The sequence below is a fragment of the Heterodontus francisci genome, chromosome 13, assembly GCF_036365525.1.
Source record: "Heterodontus francisci isolate sHetFra1 chromosome 13, sHetFra1.hap1, whole genome shotgun sequence".
Lineage (NCBI taxonomy): Eukaryota > Metazoa > Chordata > Chondrichthyes > Heterodontiformes > Heterodontidae > Heterodontus > Heterodontus francisci.
This window is the reverse complement of record NC_090383.1, coordinates 20,994,966-21,011,690: the sequence shown is the minus strand read 5'-3', so window position 1 is coordinate 21,011,690 and position 16,725 is coordinate 20,994,966. Positions and strand designations below refer to the sequence as shown.

Genomic DNA, 16,725 nt, shown 5'->3' with positions numbered 1-16,725 from the left:
CGCTTGTTGATTTCTGCATCGAGAGACAGGTTACTGGTGATAGTTGAGCCGAGGTAGGTGAACTCTTGAACCACTTCCAGAGCGTGGTTGCCGATATTGATGGATGGAGCATTTCTGACGTCCTGTCCCAATATGTTTGTTTTCTTGAGGCTGATGGTTAGGCCAAATTCATTACAGGCAGCCGCAATCCTGTCGATGAGTTTCTGCAGACACTCTGTGGATGTTAATGCAGCATCGTCAGCAAAGAGGAGTTCCCTGATGAGGACTTTCCATACTTTGGTCTTCGCTCTAAGACGGGCAAGGTTGAACAACCTGGTAATATCGCTGGACTAGTAATCCAGAGTCCCAGTCTAATACTCTGGGGACAGGGGTTCAAATCCGAAGTTGGTGGAACTTAAATTCAATTAATTAATAAAAATCTGCAACTGAAAGCTAGTCTCAGTAACGGTGACCACAAAACTACCATTGATTGTCATAAAAACCCATCTGGTTCACTAATGTCCTTTAGGAAATGTCATGAAGATCCCTACCTGCCAAGAATGAGGCATATTAATTTTGGCATATGAACATTAATTTTGAAACTGTGAAGAAATGACTTGTTTTAAAAGAGAGCATCAGACACTTGGCTGGAAGGACATTTGCATAATTAGAGACAGTGCTTGGAGAGACAAAGACCTACTCCCTGGTTCAATTAACTCAAATGGATTTCGATCACCAGACATTGAAGGTGTAAGGAGGTTCACATTCCAGGGTCTGCTGAGATGATAGAATCCACAAACGCAGATGTGGTTAAACCAGCTGGTCACATGACTAACTGGCTGGTTCAGTCTTTTTGAATTAGACACAGGACAGTTTGAATTCAGACTGCAGAGTGTAACTGAACCTGGAACAAGACAGCCTCTCTCCTGACTGGCTCGTTCTCACAAGCCTCTGGACCCACTGAAGTCACTTAAACCTCAAGAGAGAAAAGAATCCTACATCGAAACTAATTGAAGCGTGCACTGGGCCCCAACGAACAGAAAGACTTACCAGCAACCAAAGAGTCAACATCAACCCAAAGGACTGTAGCTACTAGATATTGCCTCAATATATTCCCCTTTATTCTTTCTACTTTTTCTGTCTCTATCTGCGTGTGTTTATCGCATATCCATGCTAGCGCGGTCTCGCCTTGTATTCGTAGTTGTTAACCGAATTAGAGTTTAAGATTAATAAACTTCCACCTTTCTTGTTTATATCTAAGAAAACCTGTCTGATTTCTTTGCCTTACAATTGGAGAGCAGTGAACAAGGATCACTGAGGGGGAACTAAAACACGGTGTTTTTAAAATTAAACCCTGTTACGGTTAAACCAGGCAAAGGCTGAGAGGGAACCCCTAGACGCCTCTCTCACCTGGTCGTAACAGGAAGGAAATCTGCCATCCTTACCAGGTCTGGACTACACATGACTCCAGACACTCAGCAATGTGGTTGACTCTTAACTGCCCTCTGAAATGGCCTAGCAAGCCATTCAGTTGTACAAAACTGCTACACAAAAGTTGAAAAGGAACAAAACCGGACAGAACACCCAGCATCAACCTAGGCACCAGAAATGACAATGGCAAATCCAGCCCTGTCAACTCTGCAAAGCCCTCCTTACTACCATAGGGTCATAGAGTTATACAGCACAGAAACAGACCCTTTGGCCCTTCGTGTCTGTGCCGGCCATCAAGCACCTATCTATTCTAATCTCATTTACCAGCACTTGGCCCGTAGCCTTGGAAGCTATGGCGTTTCAAGTGCTCATCTGAATACTTCTTAAATGTTTTGAGGGTTCCTGCCTCTACCACTCCTACAGGCAGTGTGTTCCAGATTCCAACCACCCTCTGGGTGAAAAAGTTTTCCTCAAATCCCCTCTAAACCTCCTGTCCCTTACCTTAAATCTATGCCCCCTGGTTATTGACCGCTCCTCTAAGGGAAAACATTGCTTCCTATCTATCCTATCAATGCCCGTCATAATTTTGTATACTTCAATCAGGTCCCCCCTGATTGTAAGGAAAACAACCCTAGCCTATCCATTCTCTCTTCATAACTGAAATGCTTCAGCCTAGGCAACATCCTGGTGAATCTCCTCTGCACCCTCTCCAGTGCAATCACATCCTTCCTATACTGTGGTGACCAGAACTGTACACAGTATTCCAGCTGTGGCCTAACTAGCGTTTTATGCAGCTCCATCATAACCTCCCTGCTCTTATATTCTATGCCTCGACTAATAAAGGCAAGTATCCCATATGCCTTCCTAACCACCTTATCTACCTGTGCTCCTGCCTTCAGTGATCTATGGACAAGTACACCAAGGTCCCTCTGATGCTCTGTACTTCCTAGGATCCTACCATCCATTGTATATTCCCTTGCCTTGTTAGTCCTCCCAAAATGCATCACCTCACACTTTTCAGGATTAATTTTCCATTTGCCACTGCTCCGCACATCTTACCAGCCCATCTATATCGTCCTGTAATCTAAGGCTTTCCTCCTCATTATTTACGACACCACCAATTTTCGTGTCATCTGCGAACTTACTGATCATACCTCCTATATTCACGTCTAAATCATTAATGTACACTGCAAACAGCAAGGGTCCCAGCACCAATCCCTGTGGTACACCACTGGTCACAGGCTTCCACTCGCAAGAACAACCCTTGACCATCACCCTCTGCCTCCTGCCAGTAAGCCAATTTTGGATCCAATTTGCCAAATTGCCTTGAATCCCATGGGCTCTTACCTTCTTGACCAATCTCCCATGCAGGACCTTATCAAAAGCCTTACTGAAGTCCATGTAGACTGCATCAACTGCTGTACTCTCATCTACACATCTAGTCACCTCCTCGAAAAATTCAATCAAGTTTGTAAGACATGATCTACCCCCTGACAAAGCCATGCTCACTGTCCTTGATTAATCCCTGCCTCTCCAAGTGGAGATTAATCCTGTCCCTCAGAATTTTTTCCAATAGTTTCCCTACCACTGATGTTAGACTCACTGGCCTGTAATTACCTCGTTTATCCCTGCTACCCTTCTGGAATAATGGAACCACAATTGCTGTCCTCCAGGCCTCTGGTACCTCTCCTGTGGCCAGAGAGGATTTGAAAATTTGTGTCAGAGCCCCTGCAATCTCCTCCCTTGCCTCACATAACAGCCTGGGCTATATCTCATCTGGACCTGGGGATTTATCCACTTTTAAGCCCGCTAAAACTGCTAATACTTTCTCCCTTTCAATGTTAATTTGTTCAAGTATATCACAATGCCCCTCCTGATCGTTACACCTACATCGTCCTTCTTCTAGTGAACACAGATGAAAAGTAATCATTTAAAACCTCACCTATGTCCTCTGGCTCCACACACAGATTGCCACTTTGGTCCCTTCTGGGCCTTACTCTTTCCCTGGTTATCCTAGTGTTTTTCTTATGTCTCCACTTCGCTCTCCTAATTACTTTCTATACTCCTGTAGGGCCTCCACTGTTTTCAGCGCTCTGAATCTGCCATAAGCCTCCTTTTTTTTCCTTATCCAATCCTCTATATCCCTTGACATCCAGGGTTCCCTGGACCTGTTGGTCCTACCCTTCACTTTTATGGGAACATGTTGGCCCTGAGCTCTCACTATTTCCTTTTTGAATGACTCCCACTGGTCTGATGTAGACTTTCTTACAAGTAGCTGCTCCCTGTCCACTTTGGCCAGATCCTGTTTTATCATATTGAAATCAGCCTTCCCCCAATTCAGTACTTTTATTTCCGGTCCCTCTTTGTCCTTTTCCATAACTACCTTAAATCTTACAGCGTTATGGTCACTATCCCTGAAATGCTCCCCCACCTACACTTCTACCACATGTCCGGCTTCATTCTCTCGGATTAGGTCCAGTGCTGCCCCTTCTCTTGTAGGACTTTCTATGTGCTGGCTCAAAAATCTCTCCTGTATGCACTTTAAGAATTCTGCCCCCTTTAAGCTTTCTGCACTACGACTATCCCAGTTAATATTGAGTAAGTTGAAATCCCCAACTATTGATACCCTATTATTTTTACACCTGTCTGAGATTTGCCTACATATCTGCTCCTCTATCTCTCCCTGACTGTTTGGAGGCCTGTAGTACACTCCCAGCCAAATGATTGCCCTCTTTTTATTTTTAAGTTCTACCCATATGGCCTCATTTAAGGAACCTTCGAAGATATCATCCCTCCTTACTGCAGTAATTGACTCCTTGATCAACAGTGCAATGCCATTTCCTCTTTTACACCTTCCCCTGTCACGCCTGAAGATTCTATACACTGGAATATTGAGCTGCCAGTCCTGCCCTTCCCTCAACCATATCTCTGTGATAGCAATGATATCATATTCCCATGTGTTAATCAATGCCTTCAATTTATCTGCCTTACTAGTAAGACTCCTTGCATTAAAATCGATGCAATTCAGCCTTGCATTATTCACTTGTGCCTTAACAGGTCTATATTTGCTCTGCCTTCCAGACTGACTTAGTTTCTCTCTATATTTGATTGTGCATCACCCCCTACTGTACCTCCACTCTGTATCCCATCCCCCTGCCAAATTAGTTTAAACCCCCCTCAACAGCACTAGCAAACCTCCCAGCAAGGATGTTGGTCCCATTCTGGTTCAGATGCAACCCGTCCAACTTGTACAGGTCCCACCTTCGCCAGAAACAGACCCAGTGATCCAAGGATCTAAAGCCCTCCCTCCTGCACCATCTCTTCAGCCACGCATTCATCTGCTCTCTCCTCCTATTCCTATACTCATTAGCACATGGCACCGGGAGTAATTCAGAGATTACAACCTTTGTGGTCCTGCTTTTTAATCTGCTACCTAGCTCCCTAAATTCTTGCTGCAGGACCTCATCCCTCTTTCTACTTATGTCGTTGGTACCAATGTGAACCACGACCTCTGACTGTTCACCCTCCCCCATCTGGGGGTTTGTGCCAAAATTGGAAGAGCTGTCCCACAGATTAGTCAAGCAACAGTCTAACATACTTTCTATCCAATGTCCCAAGACAGCACCATCACCATCCCTGGATATGTCCTGCCCCACCAGCAGACAAATTCACCAGAGGCAGCAGCACAATGGTATACAGTGGAAGGGAGTTACCTTTGGAGTCCTCAACATTGACTTTGGACCCCATGAAGTCTCATGGCATCAGGTCAAACATGAGCAAGGAAACCTGCTGATTACACCTACCACCCTCCCTCAGCTCCTCCATGTTGAACACTACTTGGAAGCAGCACTGAGGATGACAGGAGCACAGAATGGTACTTTGGATGGGGGACTTCACTCTCTATCACCAAGAGTAACTCGATAGCACCATTACTGATCGAGCTGGCTGAGTCCTGGAGAACATAACTGCCTTCGGCAGATGGTGAGGGAACCAACAAGAGGGAAAAACCTAGCAGACCTTGTCCTCACAAATCTACCTGTTGCAGAGGCATCTGTCCATAACGGTATTGGTAGGAGTGACCACTACACAATCCTTGAGAAAACGAAGTCCTGCCTTCACACTGAGGATATCACGTTGCGTGACACTACCACCATGATAAATGGGATAGATTCAGAACAGATCTGGCAGCTCAAAACTGGGTATCCATGAGGCGCTATGGACTATCAGCAGCAGCAGAATTGTATTCAACCACAATCTTCATGACCCAGTATATCCCTCACTCTACCATTACCATCAAGACAAGGAATCAACCCTGATTCAATAAAGAGTGCAGGAGAGCATGCCATGAACAGCACCTAAAATTTAGGTGTCAACCTGGTGAAGCTACAACATAGGACTACTTGCATGCCAAACAGCAGAAGCAGCATGCAGTAGACAGAGCTAAGCAATCCCACAACGAACAGATCAGATCAAAGCTCTGCAGCTGTGCCACATCCAGTCGTGAATGGTGGTGAACAATTAAACAACTTTTAGGAGGAGGAAGCTCCACAAATATCCCCATCCTCAATGATGGAGGAGCCCAGCACATCAGTGCAAAAGAAAAGGCTAAAGTATTTGTGACCATCTTCAGCCAGAAGTGCCAAGTGAATGATCCATGCTGTAAGGCATTTGGATATCTCTTGCATTTCTCTTCATAAGTAAAATGTAACCAGTTGTGGTGTGGACCAGTGTGTGGGGCTCACCAGGTGGTAAAAATGTGGAGGCGAAGGACATTGGGACAAAGGGAGGAGAATTCTGACTGAAGACATCATCACTGGGGTTCATATTGGACTTTTTAAAAATAAAAGACAATGTAACTGAACAAGGACCCCCACATAAACACTTATGGACAAGTCAGGACATGCCACTGATGTGGTAGCCTGGGCTGTTACAATATCAGACAGCCTGTCTACAAACACTCTCATGGACAATAGCCTTTTGAAATATGTGTGAATGGTTTCCTTCTTGCCTTATCAAGATGCAGATATCACATCCATGGGTGATATGCACCTAAGGCTCTGCTGCTGAGAGTAGGATATGACCACATGCAGGTAGTCTTGCCTAGCCATGGTGTGATTTATAAGGCATTGAAACCCAATCGGATGACCCAATTCGAGACAAAAGCTTATATGTCGAGGGACCAGGGTCAGAAAGGGGTATAAAGCCACAGCTCACAAGGACATTGTTGCTGCAGCCGGGAAGGGTGACTTGGTCAGTCACAGGAAGTCATGTGGAAGAATTCGTTCAACGGATCTGACTACCCGGTAATGAGCTTCTGTACGTGGGTCTACTAAGCAACTGGTGTTGTAAGTATATACTATTACTTGGCAAGTTAATAAAGGTGTTTCCACATAAAGTGGAAATTGTATCCAAAGTCTGTTTCGTGCGATTGATACTCATTATGGGATCAGGACCTTAGAGGGAAGTGAGAACCCCTTTTTAAGAGTCTTAGGATCTCGGCCGCCTCCTGAGGTTCCCAGCATCATAGATGCCAGTCTTCTGACAATTCGATTCACTGCACGTTACATCAAGAAATGGCAGAAGACATTGGATACTGCAAAGGCTATGGGCCCTGACAACATCCTGTCTGTGGTACTGAAAACTTGACCTGCAAAACTAGTCGCGCCCGTAACCAAGCTGTTCCTGTACGGCTACAACACTGGCATCTACCTGCCAATGTGAAAAATTGCCCAGGTATGTCCTGTTCACAAAAAGCAGGACAAATCCAATCCGGCCAATTACCTCCCCATCAGTCTACTGTTAATCATCAGCAAAGTGATGGAAGGTGTTGTCTTCAATGCTATAAAGCGGCACTTAAACAACGAGAACCTGCTCACTGATGCTCAATATGGGTTCCGCCAGGGCCACTCGGCTTCCGACCTCATTACAGTCTTGGCACAAGCATGGACAAAGGAGCTGAACGCAATAGGTGAGATGAGAGTGATTGCTCTTGATATCAAGACAGCATTTGGCTGAGTGTGGCATCAAGGAGCCCTAACCAAACTGAAGTCAGTGGGAATCAGGGGGAAAACTCTCCACTGGTTGGAGTCATACCTAGCACAAAGAAAGATGGTTGTGGTTGTTGGAGGCCAATCATCTCAGCGTCGGGACATTGCTGCAGTAGTTCCTCAATGTAGTGTCCTAGGCCCAACCATCTTCAACTGCTTCATCAATAACTTATCCTCCATCATAAGGTCATAAGTGGGGATGTCCACTGATGGTTGTACGATATTCAGTACCATTCACAACTACTCAGATACTGAAGCAGTCCGTGTCCATGTGCAGCAAGATCTGGACAACATTCATGCTTGGGTTGATAAGTGGCAAGTAACATTTGCGCCACACAAGTGCCCGGTAATAATGATGTCCAAAAAGAGGGAATCTCACCATCTCCCCTTAACATTCAATGGCATTACCATCATTGAATCCCCCACTATCAACATCCTGGGGTTACCATTGACCAGAAACTGTGACTATAAGAGCAGGTCAGTGAATTCTGCCATGAGTAACCCACCTCCCCTCTCCCCAAAGCCTGTCCACCATCCACAAGGCACAAGTCAGCAGTGTGATGGAATACTCTCCACTTGCCTGGATGAATGTGGCTCCAACACTCAGAAAGCTTGACACCATCCAAGATAAAGCAGCTGCTTGATCAGCAACCCATCCACCACCTTAAACTTTCACTTCCTCCACCACTGACACGCAGTGACGGCAGTGTGTACCATCTACAAGATGCACTGCAGCAACTCACCACGCCTCCTTCGACAATACCTTCCAAACCCAGGACCTCTTCCACCTAAAAGGACAAGAGCAGCAGATGCATGGGAACACCACCATCTGCAAGTTCCCCTCCAAGCCACACATCATCCTGGCTTGGAAGTATATCGCCATTCCTTCACTGTTGCTGGATCAAATTCCTGGAGCTCCTTCCCTAACAGCGCTTTGGGTGTACCTGCTCCAGATGGACTGCAGCGGTTGAAGAAGGCAGCTCACCAACACCTTCTCAAGGGCAATTAGGGATGGGCAACAAATGCTGGCCTTACCAGCGATGCCTACATCTCATGAAACGAATAAAAAGAAACTGACGTGGAGATGAGAGTGATACCACTGAGTGAGCCACAGCTGAGACCTATGAAATAATAGGGCTATGCCAACTGCTGTAAAATAATGATATTCAAAAAGGTGTCTACGTACATTAAGTTCTTGGCAGTATAAGGAGACATTGGCCTTAGAAAGGGTGTAGCGTGGAATGATACCACAGCTAAAATGCTTAAATCATGAGGACAGGTTGCATTGACGAGGCTGCTTTCTCTTGAGCATAGAAGATTAAGGGGTGACATAAGTGAGGTGTTTAAGATGATTAAAGGAGCTGATAGGAGTAATAGGAATAACTTCTTCACCTAAAGGTTACTGGAATTCTTGAACTCTCATTCCCAAAAAGCTGTTGGGGCTCGGTCAATTGAAAATTTCAAAGCTGAGATTGATATTGTTAGGCAAGGTTTAATGGTAATGAAATCCAGGCAGGTACATGAAGTTAAGCTACAGATCAGCCATGATCTAATTGAATCGCAGAACAGGCTTGAGGGGCTGAATGGCCTACTTCTGTTCCTATATTTGTAATCGGCCTCAGGAAGAGGATGTGCTTGAAACTGGCCCTCCCACAGAGCCAAGGTCCAAACAAATTTTCCAACTGATCCCTGCTGACAGTTCCAACACATAACATTTCTCCTAAGTTCTTCTGGAAAAGAAAGAGAGTAAGGTGAAAGCGCCCTAGTTAAGGTACAGCAATGCAAATGTGAGTTTCAGTCAGGATGAAATCATTGGTTCTAAATTCCATCATTTTCATCCAAGAATCTACCCATCAATCTTATGCTGCTATAAAGTTAGGTAAGGTGGAATAACATCTGAGGAAGGCTGAAGCTGAGGCCTTAAAGGTGAACTACTGTGTTTCATTGTGTTGTTAGATAGAGGCTCCAAATTTTACTTTGGGTCATCTTTTGTCAATTTTTTTTGTTCTTTGATGACTCTTTGAAAAATCACAATAGCATACATGATAATATTTCTGACAAAATTGTGAGATGGTTTAGAATGTTATAACTGAGAAATCAATGAGACTTAGCACTGTGCATATCCCTTGTGACTTTTCAATTTTTTTCTGATCCCTATCCTAACATTTGTTTGAAGCTCCTCCAGGGTTTTGAGATGTAGATGGCTGCTGTATATGACTACAAGCCTCTTGCGATGGAGCTAGAGCTTATCCCAGGGACGCTGAATCCTGGGATCTATCTATGACAGACTGCTACTCTGTGCTTTGAATGCCCACAGCCTTGACCTGCTGAGCAAAGAATACGCTGGTGCTGCTGTCCTGAGAAAAGATAAAGTCCTCAGCACCAACTAGGCATGGGGTGACGACGGATCTGAAGGAACTAGATCTTATATTACTCATATTATCCGTAGGAAATAATGTACTTAATATCCTGCAAACCTTCTAAAATGTTGATCCTGCTATCTCAAAATCTGGTAGATAGTTATTTTTATTCTGTCACCCAAAGCCTGAATGCCGCTAGTCAAAGCCTGTACATTGGAAGTTATGATTTAGCTTCAGATCTTTGTGTTCTGTGGGCTGTAAGCAGAAGTTCCTGCAGTGGCCACTTGCTCCAGGTTGCTCTGCATTGTTACGAATTCTCTCTGATATTGCCACAAAGGAGTGGGCTCAGTCACCAGCACTGACATCTACACGTTATCAGAGGGGCTTCTCACTTTCCTTCATAAGAGTTTGATGTTCTGTTAGCAATCTTCTTTTCATGGCAAGACCCCTGAGAGCATTCTCCGAATGCTGTTCAACAAAAGCCAGACATTTCCTTAGCCTCTGCTCTGAAACATACTCCTCCACTTCCACTAACTCTCCCTCAGTCTTCCTTCTTGCTGAGAGAAAAACACAGTGAAAAGCAATTAATTTCCTGCTATCCATTGTCTCCTTCCTGATATGCTCAGAGTACAATTCTAAGTGAACTGAATTTTCTTTTGGTCTTTGATCATTAGTACCTGTTCTGCACAAACCAACTATGAGTGCAGGAGCTCCTACATATCCTTTCCCTTTTGCCTCTGAATGGAATCCCAGTATCTCAGCTGTCTCCTACTGCTGAGTTAATGAACCAATGCTTGCTGTTCCCCCTCAACTTCATTCTGAATTGGAGAATTGTCCTTAGAGTAAAAGAATTGCCATTGAATCTCACCTCCTTCCAAGTGGTCCTAGCTGCTTTGTTGGCAGGTCTCTTGCAATCCCCACACCCACTATTCTATCTCTCCTATCCTGTAGGAAAAATATTTTATCATTCTGTCAGAGAGGTTTGCTGCTCTCCTGTTATGTGTTTCTGTTGGAACCATGTTGTCACCTTGGAGCTTTAAGAGTAGACCAGTTTTAAATGCTGCAGCTGCTCCATCAGAAAGTCCTTGCCCCACTCCACTTCTGGTGGTGGACTATGGAACTCGGAATTTTGGGGGCTTGGTTTATAAATATATTTGACCTTTTTTTTCCAGATGGCTATTTTGTTTCCTCTCAAATGAATGGTGTATCTTAACAGAAGCAATAAAAATCATGTCCGTGATTTATGTTTACTTAAAGTTCCAAAATAACCGAAAAGGGTGATTGTATTTACCTCTAATTGCTCAGATCAGAGAGATAGCTGACTAATTAGCGGTGCACTTTTAACTGAGATGTAGTTAAGGTTTGTGTAAGTTAGACAGTGTTATTCTTAAAGTGTTAGAGTGTAAAAATAACTAGACATACTGAGGCACAACAGAATAGTGGCATGTAGGCTTATTTCTCTTGTCCTTCTTGGCTGTATCATTTTTCTCCAATAGCTAATGTGAGCAAAAATTTGGCTAAGTAGATACCCAACAACACAATGAGTTCTTGACCTCAGATTTGTTGGTGAGAGAGGGCATAAAGGCCATGTTTCAAACGTTTTGGGAATAATGTGCCCAACGCTCCTCTCATCGAGAGTTGATGCATTGACAGAGGCCTTGGAGCAAACCACTGTCTCAAAGAATTGTTGCATTGCTGAGATTTCATTCCCTCAAACAGTATAATAAAACTAAAGTTACTAGCCCTTCCCTATTTTTGTGCAAACGTGTGTTTCATGTACACTTTTTTTGATCTTCCAGGTACATGTTTAATGCAAGTCCTAAACTGGCAAAAATGTATCCTTTTTATGAAGATGACTGGACTAAGACAGTATATGCTGATTACACAACCACATACAATGACCAGCCTCCCAACTTCTGGTTTGTTGTATTCAGGTATGAACTGAAAATGTGCTCCTTGATGACATACCTGAAGTTTTTATCAAGTGTACTCTTTATAAAATTACTTTCTAACATAATAATTAGCTCATGATTCTTTTCTGTTCATTAGCCTTTAATTCAGTGATTACTAATGATCTTGTGCGCTGCTACATTGTGCCTGGTTCAGTATTACAGTAAGCAACTCTTGGCTGTACTGTAATTGATGTAGTTGCACTGGGCAATGTAACAAATGTATTGTCATTGAGAATAAATACTATGCGACTGTTACATACAACATTCTGGCCCTGGTGTGGACATTTTCATGTCTTGTTTTTACAAAATAATTTGCAAGATAATTGCATCAGGAAGTCTCTTAGGCTTATCTTGGTTCAGCCAGTCGGCGAGATCCCAACAGCACCCAATTGTTTCTCTGTTGATTCCAGGGTTTGATCCCTCCACTACTCTATCTGGAAATTTTTTCCCTACAGTAATGATAAAATCCAACCTATATCATGGTTCTTTTTAGAGTTTCCTCAATGTGACTTTGTTCAAATGTCCACAAAGACAAAGATTGCCAAGGGAAGGGGTTTATATCTATTTGAAGATTTTACTATTTGTTTTAACAGCAAAAACAATGTAGATATGAAAGGTATACAGTAAGAGCAACATAGGAGGGTGTATCCTTGGAGCTGCGCCCACTGCATCGTTGTTTACACATGTAGGGCTGGGTTTTATGCTCTCCCCTGTAGCGAGCTTGAAGGCGGAGTAAGCGTTTAATCAAGTGGGATGGTGGCGGGTGGGGACCCCACCACCTTCCCAGCTACACCCCAAATAAGTCTGTGGCGGGAAGGCCTATGGATGGCCTTCCCACACCACCACCAATTGAGGCCCTTAAATGGGCAGTTAATGCCCAGTTAAGGGCCTCTTGCCGCCGTCTCCGGTATTAGCTCAGCAGCAGGCAGGCCTGTCACCCATGAGGGGGAGCACGACAAGTAAATCTGTGTGGGTAGCATGCGGCTCCTGGGGGTGGGGGTGTCCCTTGTTCAAAGGCACTTAGTGCCTGATTAAGGGACCCAGCATCGGGAAGCTGGGGGGGGGGCCCGCTGACAGCCACCCCCTGCCCTTGCTGCTGTCCCCCCTCAACCCTCATCCTGTGAAACGCCACCCGCCATGACTCACCTGTGGCCTGGGTCCATCACCAATCCTGAGCCTCAGATACATGCATTACTGGTAGCAGCCACCACCTCCATGGTGATGCTGCTGAGTAAACGCTGCCAGCCTCTGATTGGCTGGCAGCTCTTAGTAGTTGGGACCTCCGACCCCGGGGTCTTTAATCCTGGGGAAGCCGCACTGCTGCCCAGTTAGGTCCCTGATTGGCAAGTGATGCGGCAAGCCTTCCCGAAAAGAGGTGACACAGGGCACTCACCGGCCCTTGAGCCGACGGGCGCGACCCTATCACCTCCATTAAATTCTGCCAGTAATTGGAGTTTTCACCACTTACGGCAACAAAGCAGGAGCTGCAGCTCAGAGGAAATCCTCAGCCACACTGGTTACTTGAGTGACTCAGAATGATTACTAATATTGCAAGGGTCAAATTCCATATGTACGCTGATGAAATCTACCTGCACCTCTCCACCATTTCTTTCAATCCCATGACAACCTTGACATTGTCAAGTTGATTGTCCGATATCAATTCAAGAATGAGTCACAACCTTCTTCAACTGTACATCATCAATGCAAAAGCAATTACTTTAGGCGCACAATACAAACTCCATTCCCTTACCGCTGATTCCATCACCCTCAACAATAGCAACTTGTATTTATATAGCACCTACAAAGTAAAAGAAATTCCCATGCTTCACGAAAGCATGATAAGACAAAAATGGATGCCAAGCATAATAAAGAGATATTAGATGGAATGGCCAAATGTTTGGTTATAAAGGTAGATTTTAAGGAGAAAAGACATGTGGAGAGCCAGAGAGGTTTAGGGATGGAATTCCAGAACTTGGGGCCTAGACAGCTGAAGGCACAGCCGTCAATGTGAGTACCTGAAGAAAATGAGTGGGTTTTTTGAGGAACAGATGATGTTGGTGGTTTTGAAAGAGAGGGGACAGTATCTAAGGAGAAGGAATGGGATCAATGGAGCTGGAGGCAGGTCTCATGGGTAAGGTGAGCTCAGAGAAGTCATGAGGGGAAATAAGAGACAAAATACAGAAAAATGTAGGCTAAGGGCTAGGGCAGGGGAACCCTTTGGGGAGGTTTGACTTAGAGGATATGAGGAAGGGGGATGCAGTAGAGGCTGCTAAATGGATGGTCTCAATCTTATTGACAAGAAAGTCCATGATCTTCTTACACATAGAATTATAGAATGGTTACAGCATAGAAGGAGGCCATAATGTCCGTCATGCAAGAGCAACTCAACTAGTCCCGCACCCCTGCCTTTTCCAAGTGGCCCGGCAAATATTTTCTCTTCAGATAATTATCCAATAGCCTAACTAATCGCTGCATAAAAAAGTTTTCCCTCATGTTACCTTTTGTCCTTTTGCCATTCACCTTAAATTGGTGTCCCTTGATTCTCAACCCTTCCACCAAAGGGAACAGTTTTGCCCTATCTACTCTTTCCAGACCCCTCATGATTTTGAACACCTTTATCAAATCTCCTCTCAATCTTCTCTTCTCTAAGGAGAACAGCCCAAGCTTCTCCAACCTATCCTTGTTACTGAAGCCTCTCATCCCTGGAACCAGCCTTGTAAATCTTTTCTGCACCCTCTCAAATGCTTTCACATTCTTCCTAAAGTGTGGTGCCCAGAATTGGACTCACTATTCCAGTTGAGGCCAAATAAGTGTTTTATAAAAGTTCACCATAACCTCCTTGTTTTTGTACTTTATGCCTTTATTTATAAAGCCCAGGACCCCGTATGCAATATTAACCACTTTCTCAATCTGTCCTGCTACCTTCAATGATTTGTGCACATATACCCCAGGTCCCTCTTCTCCTGCACCCCCTTTAGAATTGTTTCCTTTATTTTATATTGCCTCCCCATGTTCTTCCTCCCAAAATGTAACACTTCACAATTTTCTACATTAAATTTTATCTGCCACATGTCCATCCATTCTTCCAGCCTGCCTATGTTGCCAATGTCCCTTTTATTCCATGGGCTGGGATACTGATTGAGGGTGAGGGTGGAAGGGGAAGGAAAGAGGATTTATGCCGACAGTTGGAGTGAAGAAAAAAAGCCGTGCAGTTCCTGGAGGAATGAACTGTTTTGGAAGAGGAGACCAGAATCTCACAGTGGTTGCTATGGTCCAGCCAAATCTAATGATGAATGACTGAACCAGTTGTATGTTAAAGTCTGTGTCCCTTGTACTCCATGGAATGAAGATGGGAGGTGTACCAGGGTGATTGACTGGGATGGGAGAGAGAAAATGTTCTATCTTCCCACCTTTTCATTCCAACTGACTTAGACTGTGTAAACACAAAGTCCTGTTCAAACACTGAGTTGAACTCTGACTATTAGTCTTTGGAAACTACAAATGAGATGCCCCGACAGAGACCCACTTTGCATATACAAGCATCCTGCCCTGTCTTTCAGGTAAGAGTGCTGGGCATTCATTTACAGGCTTCAGATCAGCCTTAGGCAATCAAGTTTATGCTGTTTATAAGTTGCAACTGCTGGACAGCTCATCGATGGGGCGACTGTCTGTTAAAAATTGCCCCCATATTCCACATAGCAGAATAACAATGGGAAAGCAATTCCCATAGTGACGGCTATTTGATCACTGATCCTGTCCATTATAGCTAAACTTGTTTCCTTTGAGCATGAAAAATCACTCAGCATATTCATCATGATCCAAGTCCATTATGTTGCAAACATCCACAGAAATGAACTCTGAAATCAGTTTAAAAAGAGCACAATAATTTCTCAGTATATATCTTCTGACATACGCACCTCTGCTTCATGTCTTTTCATTCCATATTTACAACATTGCCACGGCATCATTCCACTGATGTAAAAAAAACTGACTGGACATGAGATGTAAATCTCAGTTCCTAGTCAAACCAAACACCCATATTATAGGTTGCCTGATAAGAGTCTGAGTGGGCAGCTGGGAAGCAGTGCCAGAGAATTATAAAAGCAAAATATTGCGGATGCTGGAAATCTGAAATAAAAACAAGAAATGCTGGAACCATTCAGCAGGTCTGGCAGCATCTGTGAAAAGAGAAGCAGAGTTAACGTTTCGGGTCAGTTCCGAAGAAGGGCCACTGACCCGAAACGTTAACTCTGCTTCTCTTTTCACAGATGCTGCCAGACCTGCTGAGTAGTTCCAGCATTTCTTGTTTTTATGCCAGAGAATTATACTTGTTGTTGACTTCAGTCTCATCATAGTTAAATTTGAAGAAATTATAACTTGATGTTAGAGTCAATTATAGGAAACAAAAAAGAAAGACTTGCATTTATACAGCACCTTTCATGATGTCAGGAGCTTCCAAAGCAGTTTACAGCCCATTAAGGACTTGGCTTTGAAATGTACTTACTTCTGTAATAGAGGAAATGTGGCAGCCAATTTGCACACAGCAAAGTCACACAAACAGCACCATGATAATGATCAGGTAACCTGTTTTAGTGATGTTGGTTGAGGGATAAATATTGGACAGCACACCAGGGAGAATTTCTCTGCTCCTCAAATAGCAACATGGGATCTTTTACATCCACGTGAAAGGGAATATGGGGCCTTGGTTTAACATTTCATCCAAATGGCGAAATCACCAAAAGCACCTGGAGTGTCAGCTGAGATTTTGTGCTCAAGACTCTGGAGTGAGACTTGAAACCACAACATTACGATTCAGAGGCGACAGCACTATCAACTGAGCCACAACTAACATTTCTATATTATTACAAAGTGATTCCTGGCAACACAGAGGAGCGCCAACGTCATCAGAACGCTCCAAGCTGCGAACATGAGCAAACAGTCTCTTGCTCTCAGTGA

At 44.1% G+C, this 16,725-nt stretch overlaps 1 protein-coding gene across 1 annotated transcript in view; it reads left to right on the top strand.

The window, feature by feature from the left end:
• Positions 1-16,725, top strand: part of adgb (androglobin) — a 400,763-nt gene that overhangs the window by 284,624 nt on the left and 99,414 nt on the right. Inside the window, exon 27 of the mRNA XM_068044513.1 lies at positions 11,617-11,751. Within this exon, the coding sequence (XP_067900614.1) occupies positions 11,617-11,751 (135 nt within the window). The remainder of the gene's footprint in view (positions 1-11,616; positions 11,752-16,725) is intronic.